The sequence below is a fragment of the Suncus etruscus genome, chromosome 14, assembly GCF_024139225.1.
Source record: "Suncus etruscus isolate mSunEtr1 chromosome 14, mSunEtr1.pri.cur, whole genome shotgun sequence".
In the NCBI taxonomy this organism is placed as follows: domain Eukaryota; kingdom Metazoa; phylum Chordata; class Mammalia; order Eulipotyphla; family Soricidae; genus Suncus; species Suncus etruscus.
Genome location: NC_064861.1, coordinates 17,364,707 through 17,387,216, shown reverse-complemented (window position 1 = coordinate 17,387,216; position 22,510 = coordinate 17,364,707). Strand labels below are relative to the sequence as shown.

Below are 22,510 nucleotides of genomic sequence, written 5' to 3'. Positions count from 1 at the left end.
ACAATTAGACTTATGTCTAGTTCTAGAGGGATAGTCTTGTGCAGATGGCGGGCCACATAACACTGGCACTACATAACAGTCCTATAAGCACTGACAGGACTAACCTCTATAAAAGAGATCCAGGAGTAAGCCCTGAGCATAGCTGGGTGTGCATCCATCAAATAAATAAAAATAAAAATTTAAAAAGAATGTATGTCTAAATCTAAGAACTATTTCTATAAATACGTTATAAAAATAAAAATAAAAATAAATATTGGCATACAATTGTTTATGAATGCCCTAAAATTCTTGAAAAATAAAAGTCAGCTTATAGGCCAGCACAGGGGTTAACACACTGTATAAAGACTGGTTGGATCCCCAGAAAGGTCCTCTCAGCAACATCAAAGCAAACTGCCAAGCACAGAGATAGGAGTAGTAACTGAGCATCACTTGGTGTGGCCCAGCCATAGTCATCTCCTTTCCCTGAAAAAAGTCAGCCTAGAAGCTTACAAGATACCTTTCAGGGTTTGGAGACTAGGGATAGGGGTGGGAGGTGGGGTGATGAAAGACAATTTCAGGCACAATGATACAATGATTTGGAGAAGTGGCTGTTAAGGAATGTACTATAACAAGACAGAAACAGAACCCAGAAGGTAAACTAGTAAAATTTAGTCTAAATAAAAACTGATGTAAACAATTAGAACCATCAACCTAATCCTCATGACTAATTTGGAAGATGCCGGGAAAAACAAGTTCTAAATAAAGTGTTCACAGAAGTAACACAGATGGACAGAGACAGGAGGCCTTCAGGGCTGGAGATAAAGTGTATAAGGCACCTGCCTTGCATAAAACCAATTCAGCTTTGATCTAATCTCAAGCATCCATATAATCCCCTGAGGCCCTCCAGCAGTGATCCTTGGGGTGATCAGGTGTGAGCCTTGAGCACAGTTGGGTGTGGCCTGCAAAATTAAAACAGAATGACTATCTTTCTTATTGCTAAGGCAGTGGTGGTAAATAGAGCAAGAACCTATTTGGTGGATGGGGGAAAATATTTCCAGCCACTTAGTCAACCAGTTCTTTACCTGTCCCTAATTTCTTTAGATGTTCTTATGAAAATACTCTGATTAAAAGAGAAACTAATTGTTTTAGGAGAGAGAGAGAGAGAGAGAGAGAGAGAGAGAAAGAAAGAAAGAGAGAGAGAGAGAGAGAGAGAGAGAAAGAGAGATCTCATTCAATTTTTCACACTCAGGCAGCAAAAATTTTCAAGTTTCCACTCTTTTGAACATATTATATTCCAAATTTAGGCAACTGCTAAAAATGGAATTTGAGGATAACATGACTTTTTTAAATTAGCAAACAAAATGTGAGGAAAAACAAACAAGTTTCCTTCTCTGTTCCTACAGTCATAAACTGTGCAGAGGTGAAAGAAGACTGAAGAAATGAGCATAAATAAGATGTCAACACTCAAGTACTGTAGACAAATCAACATTTCCACGTGTCAAGTCCCTTGATAATTTACTACATTATGAGGTGGTCATAAAATAATCTGAAGGGGTTCTTAGCATGAGCTCTGGCACCCAGAAAGAGCTGAACTGATAATACACATCATCATCATCATCATCATCATCATCATCATCATCTCCTCCTTACTTTAAAAGGGTATTATTTAGTCAGCAGAATTATCATTGTATGAGCTCTGAGTAGATTAGAGCTTGATAGAAAAGAATATTCAAAGTAAACTATACAGGGAAATGGAAAGAAAGTTTAAAGAATGACAGCAGAGCTTTGGCTCTCCACACTGAGGGAAATATGTGAATATGTGTGTTTGCACCATGTGCATGTGAGCACACATGCATAAATGTAAAGGAAGTTTAAAGAATGACCGCAGATTTTTGGCTCTCTATATGGAGAGGAATGGAATGTGTGTGTGTGTGTGTGTGTGTGTGTGTGTGTGTGTGTGTGTGTGTGTGTGTGCGCGCGCGCATCATGTGCATATGTGTATACAGCAGGAGAAAATGGTAAAGAAAAAGGGTGCTAAGCAAGATCCAGGAGTTGACTGGGTGTGCAGCATTGCAGACACTAAGGAACCATCCAGGTTTTTCTTGCCATCATCTCTTCCTCTTTTCTCTTCTGACCTCACTTTCTTGGCTAATGGTGCATTGGCTTCTATCCCATCATCTCTATGGCTCTTTCTCAATATCCCCAGAGGCCAATAGAGAAACAAAATCAGATGTATTTTAGAGAGTGGTTTATTAGGGATAGAGCACGCTCCATCTACACCTTCCTAACACACAGCACTAAACTAACAACACCTTCTTTCAGTTTTGGTGGTAATGCTCTCCTTCCCCCAAACGCTAAGGAACCAGTGGTCTGGGTGCCCCAAGTGTTCAAGCACTTCATTATTTTCCTGCTTATCCACAGACATGAGCAATGGCGCTTTTCTTATTGGTTTCAGATTTAAAATAATTTTGTTTGACAACTAGAGGACCAGTGAAAGAAATAACGAACTTTGGAAGACTCAGATCTGAATGTGAGTCTCAGTTGTGCCCCTAACTGACTACATGAAAGGTAACATTCTGCATAGAAGTCCATTTAGCATGTAAAGATCTCGTCTCACTAATAAAAGCTGGTTATTTTGGCATATAATTCTAAAACTTAGCCATGAAACAATGTGGCAAACATATCTTGATGTCTATTTCATCTTGTTCCATACAGTGTTCCTTCAAGTCACTTTGCAGGGAAGCCAAGCATTTCTCTAACTATGCCTTGCACATATATGGTGATTCTAGCTGAGTCTGTAGTTTATTCCCTGAGTCTCCTCTTTCCTCTGGTCACTCTTCTTTGTGCATCTAAGTTTGGAGACAATACTCAAAAATTGCAAGTATTGAAAGGAGAGCATAAGAACAACAAGGCTCAGCACAGACACTCCACTATCATCTGAAGATGCACAATCACAACAGGGACCCAGGCGAAAATGTGCTGTGTTTGCTTTCCTAGGAACTGCAGAAAAGCCCCACAAGGTAGACTCCATCAAGTTTTAAAGTAGGCACATGAGATGAAGACCAACAGGCTAGAGAGAAGCTTGAGACTGAACAGGGCCAATAATTATGGGTCGTTAAAATGATCCACCTGTTTGTTCATCCCTATGGTGGTTTTAAGGCCACCGGTGGTTGTACCATGCTGGGGAGGGGTGGTCATTTCTGGCACTGCTCAGAGGATTGTGCATGCAGTGCTGGAGATTGAATACAGGGCGCCTAAATGCAAAGCCTGTGTTCCAGCCCTTTGAGCTAGCTTATTCATTCATTGTTATAGAGACTAGGCCAGTGATCTCAGCTAGGTAGTGTGGGCTAATTTGGTGCTGGGGTGTCACCAATGCCTCAACAATGGGGGTGGGGTGAGATATGGAGACTCAAAGTCAGAGTCTCACATATATTAAGGAGGTGTTCTACTACTTGTACCATCTCTCTAGCCCAAATTACGTGTGTGTGTGTGTGTGTGTGTGTGTGTGTGTGTGTGTGTGTGTGTGTGTGTGTGGCTAATGCTGGACTCATACCCAGTACTTGGGGGCTTCTTCTGACTCAGTCCTCAGAACACTATGTGAAGCCAGGGATCAAAGGGAAAAAGGTTCCTCTGAAATAAGGGAATTCCTGATTCCAGAGAGGGAGAGAAATTCTCTCCCAGGTGGCTTCCTTTTTCTGTCTCAAACATGTGGAGAGAGAAGCATCAATGCCTCCAAGTTTCCGAAATTTCTAAATATCATATGAACACAGAGAACATGATGACAATCCAGAAATAAACTAAGGATCCTGGAGTAGCACTGATCTCATGCGGATGCTCTGTGAGGAACAATTCTGACTCAAGTTTAACTGAGTGAGCGGCTGCAATAGGAAACTCCAGTTCTGAGATCCTCCAAGGGGGCTGTTTCTCCTAGAAGAGATCAGGGGTGACAGCCAGCCAACCAGCCAGCCAGCTACTATGAATGACAGTAATGGTATATGGCAGATGGACTTGGACACGCCCCTGGGATACCCTCACTGTAATGACTGTGGAACCTGGACATGCCCCTAAACACCCACCCTGCCATGCCAGGTATAAAAAAAAAATCTAGAACTGTTGGGGGGGAGTAGGATGGTGACCCAGAGCAACGCCTGCTGGCCAACAGGGAAAATGGGGGTTGGGGCAAGAGATAAAGAGTAAAAAAGATTCTGCCTGCTTTGTATCTACTCCCTTTTCTTTCCTTCTTGCACCAGGGCCTTATGGCCACCTTTGGCTGGTGAATTTGAACCTATTTTCTCCCTCTCTCTGAAACCCCTGGGCAGCAGCAAGCCTCAGACTCCAGGAGGAAGAAAAAGTATACTTAGTTTTTTCTCTTCTCTCTCTCTGTCACAGATAGGAGGTCACTACAGGTTGGCATCCCTGGGTGGGCCCAAGATCCCACCTGGCAGTCAGGCCCTACAGGCTTTGCAAGTCTTTGCAGCACTGAGCCCTGGAATCCTTGGGCCTCTGCAGCATGCAGCCCTGGCAACTTTGGGCTGCTGCAATGGTCACTTTTGAAGGCTGCCAGAAAAGCTCAAAACCTCAACTGACTAGCCACAAAAGAGAAACATGGCAGATAAAAAAAGAAAGGTTTGCAAAGTCTGTCTGAAGACCATGATTCAAAATGGCAGAGGGGGCTTTAGAGATAGCTCAGGATTCTTTTCTTGCCTTGCATACAGTCAACCCTAGTTTGATCCCTGACATCCCAGATAGCTGTGACCCAGAGTGATCCCTGACCTCAGGGCTAAATATAAGACCCAAGAACTGCTGGGTGTGCCCCCTCAAAATACAGTAGAAATGTGTAACAACAGGACCCGAACCTCGTAGCTCACCTCTTAACAAGGCAATGAGCTGTCATTGTGTTACCAATTTGGTATTCCAGATCCATGTGCCAGGAACACCCTGCCAGAGTAGTTCTCAAGAATAGTTCTCACCCACACTGCTAAGTCACTCACCTCCCCACTGCCTATCACTCTCCTAGCATCTTATGGGAAGAAACAATGGAGTCATCTCTGACCTCATCGTCCTGTGGAGTTTCATTGAAGACAGTAAAGCATCATTTATGAAAGACAATTTTTATAGGCTTCACAGCTGTCTCATAGGTAAGGATAATAAACAGCAATGTGGCTCAGGAAAGGATGGGGAGAGTGACTGCAAAGATATACCAAGGCTGAAGAGAAGGTGGAGTCTGAACTAGATGGCGAAAGTCACCTCACAGGATCCACAGGGCACCCCTGGAAGTCTCTGAGCTGTCCAGCTACCAGTCAGAACCCCATGAGAGACAAGCCTGGATGATGCTCAAGGCTTGTCGGTTTTGCTGGTGTTCCTGGCATATTCCCTGTGACCAAACTTCTAAAATCTGATTCTTTTCTCCAGGAGAGCTATCAAAGTGACACATGGCTTCAACCCCTGACATCCATGTCAGTCAACATCTTGCTGGAAGAAAACCAAGCCAGCAACACTAAAAAGTGGTTATGGAGAAAAGTATTCTGTGCTCTTGGGACATAATAGAGAATATTACAGTGAGCAGGGAGAGATTCAGCTGCGTGCAGCCACACACACAGGCCACCCAAGTCAGAAACAGCAAAGGAAGGCATGGCTGTCCCAAGTCCCCAGATGAAGATAGGAGGACTGTCTGGGGGCACTCCCCTTCCAAAAAACACTCCAAGGAGTATAGCAGAATTGTGCTCTCGTTTATAAACAATGTGAGGGGAGTGGTTATAATTGACTCTGGGTTCCTCAAGGGGAATTCAGTTTTACTCCTATTACATGTGTATCCATTATCAGAGCTCACATCCTCAAGGGTCTATACTTTGCATGGCTGCCACACATAGCTGCTTGGGCAGGTGCAGTGCCCCATGATGGCACCTGTAACTGGGCACTGGCCCTGGGCTTTGCTGCTGGATTTCCCACAGGACCTCATCACCCATTCAGAAGCCTGACATGCACTTCAGTGATTAGCACATGTGACACGTATTATGCGTCTGTGTCCTTCTACCTACCTCTCCTGCCACAGGGGCATGAGGAAATCAGCCCTTATCCTCCAAGGGTCCTTCAGGACCAGAGCCAGGCAGGGTATCCATGGGAGACTGGCAACCTCAATACACAGCCTGAGCTTCCTCAGAGGCTTCCCCAGGGAGCCCAAGACTGGGTGATGGAAACACCTGAGGGGTGGAGGGAAGGTCTGCTGGGCTAAAGACAAAGGGTAGTTAAGGCAATGGCATCAGAACCCTATTGTGCTTACCTGTTGGGGGAATGGGCATTTCAGGGCACCTGGTTGTGCCTCTGAAGGAAGAATAAAAATGCAGCATTACTTTAGACGCCCATTGTCAGGACCTCTTTAAACCAAGAGGAGTGAGAAGGAAGGAGCAGTTGATTTTTTTTAGAGAAAATCTGATTTGGCCTCGTAATGTGGCCAAAGCAGTATCAGAGAGGAGCTAGGCATCCCACTTTCCAGTCTTCTAATGCTGCTCTTCTGCATCAAAGAAACCCGGTTCCTACTGGGACCACATGCTTCCTAATGAGGTGTAAGATGAGCCTTCATCCCACTTGTCATTGCCCAACTGGTGGAGTCAGGGTCCAGAAAGCCCTGTACCATCATACTGCACTGATTCTATCAGCAGAGACACAACCTGAAACTCAAATACAAGCACATATTCTGTGTGGCCAGAAGCATCAAGCTGCATGAGACATACTTGGTGGATTGATTCATTCTGATGAGAACAATTGCTAATGCCGTCTGTGTGTGACCAGGGTAAGTGAAACATGAGACATGACAGATTGTGGGCTGTCCCTAGCACCGACAACACTGGACCACCTGGAATGGCCAACCCCAAAGGGCAAAGGGAAATAGCTGGTGCAAAACTGAGAAACTGAAAGGTAAAAAAAGAAAATAGAATTGAGCCTTTCAACGTGCTACAAAAAATATGTTCAAGCCATGAGGCTTTTTCCTGTCTCATTCTACCCCCAAAGGCGAATGCCAGAAATTTCTCTTTGCTTCTCTTGTTCTCCTAAATTTCTTTTTTTCCCTTAACTTCTTAAGTTCTGTCCAAATGCATTTCCATGAAGTCTCCTTCTTGCTCTTGATGAAGGGGAATGAAGCATGAGACAAGTAAAATATTTATGGAAAAGAAGTAAAATCCTACTCAAAATATTTCTCAACAATGGCATTAATGTCCAATGTTCTCTGTGGACTTAAACAGCAGCTTCCATACGTTAAATTGATCATGTATTTAACCATCTATCTATCTTAGGCCACTGCTATTTCAAAGGACAGAGAGCAACGTGTGCTCTTTGATCTGGAAACTTCTTCCAAAGAGGAGGGTTTTTACCAGTATAAAAAAGGAGCCAGTGGCAAGTTTGTAGAAGTCCGAATTTCCGAGTTTCATAGTGATAGTCACATAAAAGGAGCTTTATTTCAATAGCTCTGCCAGCATTTTGTCTCAGCATACCAGACAGATCTTTGTAAAAGCTACAGTGACTGTGGTTAAATCTCTTGCCCCTCTTTTCTCTATCATTTATATATGCTCAACTTAAACAAATATCTTCATGTTTTTTAAAATGATCTGTAATTGTAAAAGTAAGCCTGAAATTAGGATAAAATGCCTTTTATTTACCCAGAAGCCCTTCTTCTCCAAAAGAAATAATTCAAGGAATAAATAATCAACTATTCCGTAGCTATCATGAGAGTAACACATTAATCTAAGAAAACCATTATCCTAGGTCTAAACTGTGACATGTGTACTCAAGTACTTTGTACTCAAGCAGAATGTTTCTGTCCAAGCTCATGTAAAAACACTGCACAGAATTTCTTTGGAAAACTAATGCTTTGTAAGGTGAAGACTATCTCAATGACCAAACAAAGGCCACTAATTCACATTTCAATAATCAAATTACTGGGAAACAACCTCATCTGAACACTTAAGGGCCAATTCATAATTGGGTTAAAATGCTCAAAATAGTCAATAAAACAAAGGACAAAACAATGAGAATGGAAGAATTAACTTCGGAAATTTATTTACTCAGACTCAGTGAATGACTGGAATAGGAAGGAGAGGGTGGTCAGCTCCCTGGTGAAGAGAAAGGCCAATCACTACAATGAGAATATCCTAAGCTATTACCTGCTCTCTTAAGTCACAAAAATTCTTCTCAAAATCTTCAGACCACTGTATTCCTAGCTGGACAGCTTGGAACAGTCAGTAGCATTCTAAACCAAACTCTCCCAGAGAGAAACCCAGTCTTGAAAAAGGGGGCAAATGCTTTTTACTTAAAGATCCTATTAACAGACAATAAAAGGAAGCAGCAAAGGATGTCTAGCGCATCATCACATAGATCTGGAGCTGTTTACTACCACTTGTCCTTCCAATAGAGGGTTAAGACCAGAATTTTCCATGATCCAACTTATTCCCTTTGCTGGCTTTTCAAAGTAAGATGCTCTTAACTCTTTAAGCCACCAGAGTCCTAATTAGTGAGAAGGAGGTACCTGAAGGAGTTAATGCTGCTTGCCAAGTTGCTGGCAGAAAGCGCCGAGAGTCAGCTTACGGGGGACAGACCAGACCGGCTGGCTGGGTGACAACAACAAGTGCAGAGTTCAACAGTGTGACAGATCTGACATCTGCCATTCAAAAGGAACACAGACCTCCTTGGAGACCCAGCTGAGTGCAGGGGAACTCAGAACTAAATCCAGTTAAAAAAGTAGACAGGGAAGCCTGAGGAACAGCATAGCAGGAGGGGTGTTTGCTTTGCATGCAGTTGACCTGGGTTCAATCCTCAGGGTCCCCTGAGCCTACCAGGAATTAATTCCTGAGTGCAGAGCCAGGAGTAACCCCTGAGCACTGCTGATTGTGCCACCCCCCCAAAAAAAAACAAAGAAAAAAAGGAAATTGATCACAGTTAATGAAGGTAATTATTTTTTTAAATTAACTGTATACTCATATATACGTGCAGTAACCAACAGGTAAATATTCCAAGTTCACCTTTTTGTTACCTCACTTAAAGAAAAACAAACCAACCAACCAAAATCATGTACCACTCTTTCCCAAATTCCAGAAAGATTGGGCTCCAATTTTCCTACTTCCCACCCTAACAAGCTCCCAAATAGCCAACAATAAAGGGCAGGTGAAAACCCCAATAGCCTTCACCACATGCCATGCAGTATTCTTGATTTATATACATTTACTCTCTTAATCTTCTACTCCCCATACATACCCCTCCTGACCAATCACTGCAATGAGAAGCCTTTCCCTTACAAAGACAGGGAAAGGGATGTTCAGAGAGTGACTTGTTTAAGGTTTCCCAGCTAGTTTTAGTAGCAGAGTTGGGATATGTCCCAGAATACCCTAACTCCAGAACTACATGAAGCTACTAGGCTAAGCTGAAAAAGCAAATAACCTCTTGCCCCTCAAAGACACCTCCCAAAAAAACACAAATATAAACAAGCAAAAGGTAAACAAGCCAAAGATAAACTACGCAGTGAAAAATTTTGGAGCCAAGCATTCCAGAAATTTTTCACAATTTTCCATAATAAAAAGGATTAAAAACACTGGCATTTGGGGTACAAAAAGATCCATAGGACCGGAGTGGTGGCGCAAGCAGTTGGGCACTGCCTTGCAAGTGCTAACCTAGGATGGACCGCAGTTCGATCCCCCGTGATCCCATATGGTCCCCCCAAGCCAGTAGTAATTTCTGAGCACATAGCCAGGAGTACCCTTGAGCATCACCAGGCAGGTGTGGCCCAAAAAGAAAAGATCTTTCAATACTGCTTTCATATTGTTTTTATATAAAATTTAATTATTATTTTTGTTTTGTGTTTGGGCCACACCCATTGACGCTCAGGGGTTATTCCTGGCTATGCACTCAGAAATCGCTCCTGGCTTGGGGGGACCATATGGGACGCCGGGGGATCAAACTGCGGTCCATCCTAGGCTAGCACTTGCAAGCCATATACCTTGCACCACTGCTCCTGCCCCTAAACTTTAGTTATTTAATAGGAATATACTTTTTGTTTTGAGGCCACACCAACAGTGCAACAGTGCTCAGGTTGTACTCCTAGCTCTGTACTTGGGGATTACTCCAGGCAGAGATTGAGCTACCATAAAGAGTGCTAGAGATCAAATCCAGATATTGTTCATATGGAAGGCGCATGTCCTATCCATTGTATAATTGCTCTGGCCCCAGAAATAGAGATATTCTTTTATAAACCTAGTAACCAGATCTATCTTGAAACCAAGATATTGGAAACAATATGAAGCCATAGGAGAAAGAAAGAAACAAATCCCTGGATTTTCTAAGTCTCGAGTACTAAATTAAAGTTCAGGCCAGACAGGTAGTACAGGTATAAGGCACTTGCCTTGCACACAGCTGACTAAGGTTTGATACTTAACAGGGAATATAGTTTTCCAACCATGGCCAAATGTAATCTCTAATCACAGAACCAGAAGGAAGCCCTGAGCACCATTAGATATGGCCCAAAGTAACAACCAATTTTATTTTTCAATTAAAAAAAAGTACAGAGTAAGACTCTCAAGAAAAAGAACTCTATTGGTTATTTAATTAAGTGATTTACATGCATTTCAAAAGGGAATGGTATATAAACTGTAGATGGATAATTTGACAAACTAACTATTGTCTCAAATAATACCGTTTAACTCAGTCATTCCCTGCTTGGCAATTTATACTTAAATCATCAGAAGTACTCACTGCCATTCATTTGCAAGAGGACTCATTATAGAAATGATATTAATAGATTCTTTCTAATTTTTTAAGTGTCTAAACTAAAATAAAATAGAAAAGAAAAGAGGAATCAAATTGATTATAGCAATGGTAGATAACAAAAACCTTGGAGTGGTTAACAGCATGGGGAAATCAACAGAAAATTCTTTAGAAAGAACGCTAAGTTTCTGTATGTAGCTCTGGAGCAAATACAACGACCATCTACTAAACGTATTAGGGCCAATGATCATCCTGTCTCTGTATGTTGAGATAAAATGAACATGTCATTTTACATGGTCTCTACTGTATAAATTTCTAACATGAATATACTGATTTTATGATCTGGGGGAACAACAAAAACATCAGGGGCTGGAGAGGTCATACAGGGATGTAGGAGCTTGCCTTGCATGCTGAAGGCTCAATCCTTGTTGATCTTACGATTTCCTTGAGAACTGGCAGGGGCAAACCCCAGCACGAAGCCAGAACTGCCTCCAGTATTCTTGGTGTGCTTCCAAATCCCACAAAGATTAATAATAATAATAATAATGAAGAAGTGCCATTGCATGATATTTGCCTATTGTGTCTGGGTATGAGCAGTGCCAGGCTTGATTCCTTTCAGAACATCACTGAGCTTCTCCTAGAAGGTAGACTAGAATCTAATATCACAAGGAAGATGGGGAAACTGGGAGGGTTCAATCAGTTGGTGCTGAAAATACTCATGGGCTGGCTAACAGTTCAGGGAGCTGTTAATACCGAAAAGACTGAACCAAATATCACAGATGGGCAGATGGTTCCCCACAAAACAAAACAAACCGTATCCTGAGATCTGCCGGAGGCTCTCTCTGACCTTGAGCCTGGCTTCCAGAGGCTTTCAAAGGTTCGACCTGAAAATACCCAGCCCACACAGAGTTCAGTCAAGAGAGATTACTGAAAAGGTACCAGGGGCAGTAATAAGCCACCAGATCCCAGCTACTAATGAATGCAGAACCTGTGTGGGGAGTGAATTTTGCACCAATTCAAAAGCTTAAGTCAGGTCATTCCTGGGAGCATCTATGACCTAATAACATAGTGGTGCAAATAATTTTTAGAGGCTGAAACCAAGATGCTGTTAACAGGGTTGGCCAATGTCAAGACAAACCATTTACAAGTGCTATTTGCTAACAGCACATGTGAATCGATGACTGAAACTAGGCTAATAGAAGTGTGCACTGAACCCCTTTGCTTTTGCTTTATAAGGTGATATTCGCTGTGGGTGCTCATGGACCACCATGGCTCCATCCAGTGGTGCTCAAAGGGAGCTTTATTGTTCAGAGTCAGGAACTCATACATGATGGGCATCAATAATACTACAATTCTCTCTCTTTCTCTTTCTCTCTCTCTCTCTCTCTCTCTCTCTCTCAACTAAACAGAGACACTTCTAAAGAAGGCCATCAGAGACATTCTGGTGGGGAATATTCAAAGAAAGGAACAGGAAGTTATCTAAGCAATGTGTACTGTTCAGGTGTTCTGAACAGAACCAATGTGTTGTGGATCAGGCGGAAGGGAAATAAATACAAGGTTCAACTAGGAACTGAAGTCTATCTTCTCTCTATCACCCCAAAAACCACTCATCGAGGTGAGCAATGATCTCTGACTGGCCAGATCCAAAGAGGATATTCCCTTCACATTAGATACTGCTCATAGTACTGGGTCTCCTCACCATGTTCACTGCCATCTTTCTGGATCCTCCTTTCCTCCATCACTAAATCTTCAAGGTGGATCAACTTTTCTCTGTTTCCATACAATTCAATTGATCTTTTCAATTGATCTATTCCAGTGGGTCAAAACAGGCTCTACCCTTGGGACTTCCATGTCTAAATTCCCACCCAGCTCTAAATTTCATTTGCATCATCAGAAATATAGACAACCATGCCCCAATTGTGACTCCACACCCTGCCCTTCTGTGGCTGACTTTCTCCATCACATCATGGATCTGGTTGCTCTACCCTATTACCTGGGAACCATCTTCAAACTCACCCTTGATCTCTCCTGTCTTCTACCCCTGGGTTGTCCCCTAGATTTCTGGCCAGGATCTGAGCTCTGATCCTCCTTCTCTCACTCCCCATCACCAACTTCCTAGTGATCTACCTATGGACAATTAATCCCTGTCAGGCCACTGTTGGGCTACCACAGAGACCCGTACAGGGAAATTCCTTTCAGCTTCTGAGGATTTCTGTCACCTCTTTTTCTTTATTCTTGTGGAATTCCTTTCTTGTTCTGGAAAAGCTGAGAAACCTCTAAACTATGTGGGTTTTGGTTTGTTTGTTTGCTTTAGGCCACACCTGAAAATTCTCAAAGGTTACCCCTGGCTATGCACTCAGGAATTACTCCTGGAAGTATTTGGAATACCACATGGGATGTTGGGGATTAAACCCAGAATGGCCATGTGCAGGGCAAATGCCCTTTCCATTGTACTATCCCTCTGGCCCGACTAAAACCTCTAAAATGTTAAACATGTTAGGAATATAACTAAATTCCAACCGTGGCCTAAAGAGAAAATCTTCTGAATTTGAGTGTGGGTTAGATGTGGCAAAGAAATCCTGAGATGTTTAGACAGGAAGTGGATGATCAATTTTCCCACAGGTGATAGAAGGGAGTTCCCAGCAACCATTCAGCTCCCTATCCACACAGTCACTAGGATCCTTGAGGAGTTTCAAATTAAAAATAAACTCCCACAGTAACACACCTAATGAGCAAGCATTACCTCTAGAAGGACCACACACCACCTCTTTAACCCTTCTAGGAAGCTAAATCAGTGCAGGATCCTCTATGCATCCTGCCAGGTGAGTATGGGGGCAACAACTTGACTCTGCTTCATCTCAAACTTGAGCAAAACATGACCCAGGATTGAGTCAGTGGATAAAGCAAACCTGTGGTAATAACCATAAAGTTCCACTCCTTACTCATTTGTGATGCTGCTCTGTAAGCACACTGAATGGCTTTCTTTAGTGTCAGCCCTTTAATAATGCAGAGCCCTTCACACAGGCAGGCTGAGCACGGGAGTCCTGAATGTTTTCATTACTACCATGTAGAGTCCAAGTCAGACAAGGTGTAGGAATAGGGACACAAGCCGTGAACTGAGAGCCCCATGACATAGAATGTACTTCTGGTGAGACATCTATTTTTCTCTCCTTGGGATTCTCATGACCAACTGTGGCTTCCACTGACTAGACCTCAAAGAGGAAGAGGAGACTCAGAGACCCATCTTTGGTTCATCCTTTTAACTTTGTACCTTCCTTCATCTTTACCCAAGACTTCTCAAGTTTTCCAAATCATAAAACTATGGCTTGGCAACAATTGGCTTCAGAGAGCCTCTGTATAACATTTAATAAATTTGCCAACAGATTAGATAATGCATTACTAGATATTGCCAAGTGTTGCAAATAATATTCAAAGTTCTTAAAATGTTTTTATGCAAAAGAAAAATTCAAGAAGATAGACTTTTCAGGTTTTAAAAAGGCCAAAAATAATATTAGCTCTTTGACTAATAAACTTGCATTAATCCTGATAGGGAAGATGGGGTGGGCATGGGGGGTGGGGTGGGAACTCATTTTGAAAGGGCTGGGAGAAATAAAAAAGAAAAACCTTTTCCATTTGAAGTGCAATTGCCCCTTTGAGGCAACCATCTGACATTAGAGTAGCCACCACATAGATATACTCTAATTCAATGAGAGAAACAGAAAGAATGGGCACTACTAGTGTTGCTTGTAAGAGCCAAAGTCTCAAAACACAAATTGCTTCTCAACAAACCCTGGTGCACATGCACAAAATGAGACAAGTGCAGCTTTGAAGGAGCCAGGGCTCTGCATTTTTATGAGGCAAAAAACTCGAAGATATGTTGAGGAATGAAAAAATCGAAGATGGTGTTAACCTAAAATACACCATTCTGGAAGCATCAGAGACAGATTTTGCAGAGGCTGCCTTTGAGAAACAAGACTGGGGGAAAGCCAGAAGTGACTCTCCACACTTACGAACTCTTTTGAACTTTTTGAAAGATTCTCACTGAGGGGAACTCTTTTCTTAATCAGAGCAATACTAAGAAGTGGCATGTTCAGATTTTTTAGAAAAGTACCTACACTCACTCTCTCTCTGCAAGTTTGGTGCTAAATGAATTATTTCTAGTCCTCAGAAGGTGAGTTTTCAAGTTCACTGAGTAGGATCAGAGCTATGGCAACTGATGCCCAACCAATCTATAAAAGATAGAAGATGGATACCCTCCTGCTGTCCCTCCCTCTTTCCTCTCCTGCATGATGTCCAGGCACTTCCCACTTTTTTGATCTCTATCTTCCAACCCTAAAAAGCAATGCCAAAGGGGAACAATGAGCAATAGTTCACAGAGAAAGAACCAAAAAAAATTCAGTGTTTCCTCTAATGCCATTTCTTATATGACACTATTATCAAAACAAAATCCAACCAAAAAATGCTTTCAGCTTCAAAGCATAGTACCTACTATTTCTCCTAAGTCGCACAAGAACAGAAAGATTGGCAACGAGTCCAAATGGTTTTCTTTCTTAACTTAGAATGATGTGTTTGACTGCAAATGCTGAACAAGTCCTACAGCTCCAATTGCTTCTGCAAGAGAAATGATAGAGCAGTGACATTGAAAAGATCAAGTGAAATTCCATATTCAGTTTCTATACGGAAGGGCTTAAGAAGATCTGAACTTTATTCTGGAGTCATTCCATCAACAAAGCCTCAGCTGAGAGGGAAAACAAAGAGAAAAGTCTACTTGAAAAAAGGTGAATACCTACTTAGCTGAGATTGTGTTCCTAACTATATCTGATTTTATGTCAGTATTAGGACAGACAAATAGATCACTTTTTTTTCTTTTTTTGCTGGGGGCATGAAAGCAATTAGTGAAAAGACCAAACTAGAGCCCACACATTGAGCTGTCTGTGGTACTGAAAAATGACACTGAAGTTGAAACTTTCCGAGCTCGGTATTTACCCAAGAGGGTATTTACACTCTCCCACTAGTTTACTGAAATAATTTCCTGACCTGGCACCTGAACTGGCATCTTTCTTCAAAGTACGTTCTCAGCAATTGGGAAAGGTCACACTGACCCATTTCCAAAGATTCCACATGAAAATGTCAGGGACTCCCAAGCTTTATTAAGTATTTCCCGCAGACATAGCCAGATCTTTCAACTCTCATGCTTATCCCAGTTCCAGTGAGAAACTAGACCGTGTGCCAGAAACCCACACTTACCAACTCTCCCTACACCAATTGTCATACAAACAGGCTAAAAATAAAACCTGCCTTTTTTACTCTCTGGACATTCTGGGAATGGTAATATGACCCCTTGAATTTAGCTCCTCAGCTCAAAGTCAATTGACATATTTGGAATTTTTTACAGTAATCTACAAAGTACTTATAGCTTAAAAACCTCTATAAGTGTGATAGAACAATTTAAAAGGGTTTAATTCACCGTCTTCCACATTAGTACCCTGTGCCCTGGCTTTCACAGAATTTTTCAGCAAGCAATTCAGAATAAATATTCCCAAGATAAATGAGAAAGGTCCTAATTTTTTCCTATCTTGAATTTCTAGCTAAGTTGCCCTATATTTTATCTATTCATTTCAAAAGCAGCTCTACCAGGAACCTGAAACTTCAGCTTGAGGGAGTTATTCCTCTAGATAAAACACTCACAGCAACAAAATAGTATCTTAAACATCTCTTCTGAAATTATCTTAAGGGTGGTGCTGGTTAAATTGACATCAGATGTCCCATAAAATAAACCCAATTTAAAAGGCTGGTGTTCCATAATTATTTTTATTTTCCCTCAAGAGTCAAGAAGATCACTGTGTGATTGTGCCTTGGTCCATGTCAACATCTGTGTAATATTGTAAATATTCATTCTTTCCATTTGCAGAAAGAAATACTCCTCAAAATCAGCCAAGTGGAATTCTATATAGTGTGAAAGAATCTGTGAAAACGAGACTTGCTGTATTTTTGTAGTGTCTATAAGCTTCCAGAGTTAGGATATGGGTATTTTTTATAACACATCATTAATATTTGGCAGCTTCTTTTTGACTCCGTTATTAAAAAAAAAAACTCTCAGAAATTCCTATAAAGTGTTTTTGTTTGTTTGTTTGTTTTTGGGTTTTGGGCCACACCTGGTGATGCTCAGGGGTTACTCCTAGCTATGTACTCAGAAATCACTCCTGGTTTAGGGGACCATATAGGTCGCTGGGGAGACCGAACCAAGGTTCGTCCTAGGCTAGCGCGGGCAAGGCAGATGGCTTACGCCACCGCTCCAGCCTCTACAGAGTGTTTTTAAGGTGTCATGCCACCTTTCTTGTTGTTGTTTTGGGGCCATACCAGGCAGTTCTCTGTGGTTAATTCTGGCAGGCTTGGGGGACTATATGTGATGCCAAGGATTGTTCCTGGGTGGGCCCTGTGCAAAACAAATGCCCAACTGTGCTATCACTTCAGTCCCATTCATACTGCTTTTATGTTAACACTATCAAATGCCCGGTTAGGGCATGCAATAATTTAAGAAAATAATACTGATGTGATAATAATAAAACATCAGAGTCTTTTTCCATAGCAGAGTACATAAAAATATTTTAATCTCTAAACCAAAAAAATTCATTTAAGTTATTTAGTTTTTCTTTTTGGTTTTTGGGCCACACCCGGTAATGCTCAGGGGTTACTCCTGGCTATGCGCTCAGAAGTTGCTCCTGGCTTGGGGACCATATGGGACACCAGGGGATCGAACCGCGGTCCGTCCAAGGCTAGCGCAGGCAAGGCAGGTGCACCTTACCTTTAGCGCCACCGCCCGGCCCCCTAGTTATTTAGTTTTTCAATGAATTGGTTAAAAATTAATTTTCTTTTGTTTGCACTTAAGGTTACTCCTGGCTTTACACTTAGGATCACTCCTGGTAGGGCTTGGGAACCTTCTGAGGTGCTGGGGATTACTAAATCCCAGTGTTTGCAAAACAAGCACCTTCCCTGATGTACTGCTCTTTGGTCCCAATTAATTAATTCATAACTATTGGGCAAGGCCTTCCCAATGAGGGTAATGAAATACCAGGGACTGAACCCAAAGTCTTACATATGCCAGACATGAGCTCTGCCATTTAGACCCCCATCTCTAACTCTGTTACTTAACTTTAAAAAAATACTACTAATATGTTCTGTTTTTAAAAATACTCTATTTTTTTTTCAGCACCATCCCAGCTTGGGGCTCTGGAGACCATGTAGTGCCAGGGATAAAAATCCATCCATGCATGCAATCCGACCCGCTAAGTTATTTCCCTGGCCCTATAGTCATCTTTTACATGGAAGCCAAACTTGTGGTTTTAGAGAGATGGTCTAGCTGTGTGATTTTGCAAGTTACACAATCCTTCTGACTTTGGGCTTCTCTCCTGGAAAAATGAACCAAAAGACCAGGAGACATATTTTGTTCCTTCTAAATCTCAGTGCCTATTATTTTTCCGTGAAAAGTGAATCCCTCCCTCCTCATTTAAGTTACATTTTAGCAACCCTTCAAAATAACTGAGAATTTCAAAAGTCCACAGTCGCTAGTATTGAGTGAATGACAGACATCTGTAAATGATGATTTGGGAGATTATTTCACCAGCACACTTGAATTATTTACCTCTTAATATTCTTACTCTAATTCTCATTCCCTAATCTCATCATCCTTTGAAGGTCATATTTTTTTTTGTTTCTGCAAATTTAAAAGCCAGATGGAGATATGAGATTCTTCTCTCCTCTTGGAGGGGATGGGGGACAAGAGGACTTTAATCTCAGTTGGGCAACAGTTAAAACTTATTTCTTCCCTATGAATATGGGTTTGTTAAAGAGAATATAAAATTAACTAATAATCAATACTCAATTATTTCAGTGAGAGTTATAAACTGTGTTTCTTATTCAAAGGGCCTAAGAGTTTATTTCCAAGATCCACTGTAGATCTAACAACTGCTTCCTGGATCAGAAAAGAGAAATTAGTCTGCATTCTCAGTTATAAAATTCCATTCCCTAGGGCCAGAGCGGTGATGCTAGAAGTAAGGCATCTGCCCTCCAAGCGCTATCCTAGAACGGACCTCGGTTCCATCCAACGTCATCCCATATGGTCCCCCAAGCCAGGAGCAATGATTTCTGAGCCCATAGCCAGGAGTAACCTCTGAACATCAAACGGGTATGCCCCCCCCCCAAAAAAAAAACCCAAACAAACAAAAACCAAAAATATTTCATTCCCTCTTAATTTTTGGAAAATCCATGGTATTTTATCTCAAACCTCAATATTCCTGACTACTGAATATATCATTATTCTGCAGACTATAGCAAAGTAAACAGTCTAAAAGGTAGTGGCCCGGTAGATTTTGTTCCAGGTATTCTGACATGGTGAGTCTTATCTAAAGCTAAGCACAACAATCCTGGGTGTTCTTGACCAAGCAAACATTTATTTTCCTAATCAAATAACTCTCAAGGGTGATGACCTTTGCTCTTACATACACTTAAAAAATAAAAATAAAGATAAGTAATGAAGATCCAAGGTACTAGCTACACAAATTTTGTATTCTAAACCTAATACTGATAGATTTTGCTTTGGGGTGGGGAGAGGGTTATGAATATGAAAAACAAGAATCAAGCCACCTGTCCTCTAACAGTTACATTATGGGATAAAATATAGATGGGCACGATTTTCCTGAAGGATGTCCCTATCAGGGAGAGGTTTGTCAAGCAAACAGAAATCAAAGCAAATCCAACAGAAAGGTTCCTGGACAGGCTGAGAACAGTGCCTATCTGCTAAGAAGAAAAACAAATGAAGTGATAGATATGGAGAAAAGAAGCTAAAGAGGAGGGGGTGGAATCTGGTTTCCATTTGACACATCCACTAGAATCCCATGCAGCTTACATGCTGTTCTGTCTTGATTTCATTGCTGGAAGACCGGGTAGGGAGTGAGTATCAGAGAATACAGCCTGTGTCTTCTGTAACCTCCAGCAAGGGCAGGAAGGTTGGGAAGCAGCTTGTGTGGCTGCTGCCTTGCAGTGCTTCTCCAGGCCCGCGCCCCGGCTGTGGGTCACTTAGAAACATCAAACCTAAATTACCTGTATTTCCCTGGCGTGGTACACGATGATCAGACCGAGCAGGATGATCGTGGAGAGACTGATAAGGCATTTCAGAGCTAAGGAGTACAGCGACGCCTGCAACAAAGTCACAGGGAAAGCACGTTTAAGAAAGACACACTTTTCACCTCCTACCAGACCCCGAAGGTCAGCGAGGGTCCCCCTTGCAGGTCTCAATCATGGCATGGGATGGGGGACACCAGAGGGGAGAGGAGAGGAGAGGGGAGGGAACGGGAGAGGAGAAGAGAAGAGAAGAGAGGAGAGAAGAGAAGAGAGGAAAAGAAAGGAGGTGAGGAGAGGAGAGGAGAGAGTTGGAGAGGCAGGTGAATAGCTAGGCAGCATAGTTCACACAGCATTGCTTCCAAGTAGGGAGCCCAGAGAAGAAAGTAACTCCTGAGTTCAGAAGCTCCAGGTAAAGTGGGGGCCTTCCCAATCAATCCCAAGTAGCAGGAAAGGGACAGCGAGGAGCATTCTTTCTCCTACCCCTTCTCTGCCCCTCCAGGTCTCCAGGAACCACTTAGTTAAGGAGCCCCTCGAAAGAGCTCTGCGAACTCCGCACTCTGCCTTGACAACTTTGGAAGCACGCGGAAAGGCGTCCCTCTTTGCCAGTAGCCTCGCAGACTCGGGGCGCGCAAGCAGCCAGAGAGCTCAGGGTGCCACTTGGGGTCCCTCCATCCTCAGGGAGCGGGCTAGGAACCGGCAGGCAGGCAGGCAGGCAGGCAGGCAGGGGGTTCTTGCCAGGTCCGCGTCCTGTCCCGCCCGTCCCGTCCCGTCCTGTCCCCAGCGCCAGGCTCCGGGTTTCCGTGGCCGCAGGCGGGTGCCAGAGCGGGGACGGACGGACGGACAGACACAGACAGACCTACCTTGTCGTAGGCGCCCCAAGACAGCTCGGTCTCGATGACCATGACCACGATGCCGAACATGCCGAAGATGAGCGCGTAGTCGCTGAGCCGTTTGCGCTTCTCGAACAGGGCGCGCCGGTGGCCCAGCTTGTAGCCAATGTTCTGGTTCTTCTTCTTGCTGGACTTGGTGCCGCTGCTGCTGCCGTGGCCGCTGCCGCCGCCGCCGCCGCCGGTGCTCCCGCCGCCGCCGCCTCCGTAGAGCGCCAGGTTGTTGGAGTTGTTGTGCTCCGGCTTGGACACCACGATCTCCGGGGCCGGGGACGAGGCGGCGGCGGCGGCGGCAGACGGGGAGGACGCGGAGCCGCCGCCGCCTCCGACGGCCGCGGGCAGCTGCAGGGGCTGCGCCTCCGAGTCCATCTCGTGCAGGTTCCGGCGGGACGCGCTCAAGTTGCTGAGCGGCCGCATGACGCCCCCGTTGTACCTGCAGCTGCTCATGGCTATTTCGGTGAAGGGGTTGCTCTCGCGGCGCGCCGGGGGCGGCTGCGGCGGGGGGTGGTGGTGGTGGTGGTGCGCGAGCGCGAGCGGGGGCCCGGAGCCCAGGCTGCCGAGGCTGCCCGTGGGGCTGGCGGCGGGCTGCAGGCTGTGGCACTGGTGGTACTGGGAGGCGGACGCCGGCTGCTGCGCGAGCTGCTGCCGGAGCGCACTGGCATGGCTGGACGGCGTCAGCTCGCTCACGTTGAGCTGGCTGCCCCGGCGCGACGAGCAGCAGCAGCAGCAGCACGACGAGCCCGACAGCGGCGACGAGGTGCGGGTCCGGAAGGCGCCGCCGCCGGGCGACGAGGTGCGGAGCAGCAGGGACAGGTTATCCCCCGCCCCCGCCCCCGGGGCCCCGGAGGAGGCGCAGCTGTTGCACCGCAGGCATGGGCTGCTGCCGCCGCCGCCGCCGCCGCCCGGCGGCGGGTGCCCGAGGTGCGGGCGGTGCTGGGGGTGCGGGTGCGGCTGCGGGAGGGACGCGAAGGGCGGGCACGGCTTGTCCTGGCTCGGCGGCGGCGGCGGCGGCGGGCAATGCAGGTGCGAGGAGCGCGGCGGCGGCGGCGGCTGCTCCGAGAAGAAGCCGCGCTGCAACTGCAATGGGGTTTCCATGTCAGGGCTGTTAAAGCTGCAGGGAGACCAGGCGGTGGTGCACCCTGCGCAATGCGTTATGGTCGGGAGCGGGGACTCCTGCTGCTGGTTCGAGGAAGGGCCCATGCCGGCTCCGGTAGAATCCAGGCGGCGAGCCCCATTGGCTGGGCGCACCAAAACAATGGGCATGACATCACCTGCGGGGACCGAGACGGAGTTTTGTGGGGCGCGCGGCCGGAGGGGAGCGGATGTGCGAGAGTGAGGGGAGGACGCGAGAGGGGGGTCTGCAGGAAGAGCACCGCCCTCGGGGACGCTAGCTGCCTGCCTGGCTGGCTGGCCGGCCACGCCGGGCCGATCGGCGGGGCGGGGGTTTCGCTGCTGCGGGCTGGGAGTGAGTGCCCTGAGACCACCGCGGAAGGGAAGCCCTGACTGGCCCTGGCGGGGAAAGACGAACAATAGGGGGGTGCCTGCTCTTTAAGGAGTACTGGACCTGCAGCCTGGGTATTGCCTGCAGAACGTTGGCCAGCCCAGCCCAGGGGCAGGCGTGGGGGACAATGCGGGACCCTAATCGCGTCCCCCCACTCCATGCATGCTGGCTAGGGCTGCAGTTCCACGCCCCCAGCACCCCACGCCCCCTTCTGCCTCGCCGCCCCTACGGACGGTGGGAAACCCGTGCAGTCACTGTGGGAGTCCCGGCTTAGGAG

General features: G+C 44.9%; 1 protein-coding gene across 2 annotated transcripts in view; it reads right to left on the bottom strand.

Moving 5' to 3' along the window:
• The window catches only part of KCNN2 (potassium calcium-activated channel subfamily N member 2), a 158,663-nt gene extending 136,821 nt beyond the window's left edge, over positions 1–21,842 (bottom strand). The window contains exons 1-2 of one of the 2 annotated variants that reach the window (XM_049786877.1): positions 20,706–21,842; positions 19,825–19,920 (exon numbers count right to left, since the gene is read on the bottom strand). In XM_049786877.1, the coding sequence (XP_049642834.1) occupies positions 19,825–19,920; positions 20,706–21,827 (1,218 nt within the window). In that variant the 5' untranslated portion in view covers positions 21,828–21,842. Of the gene's footprint in view, positions 1–19,824; positions 19,921–20,705 lie in introns of those variants that run through there. The other variant, XM_049786878.1, reaches the window with a different exon arrangement.
• Between the last annotated feature and the right edge of the window lie 668 nt (positions 21,843–22,510).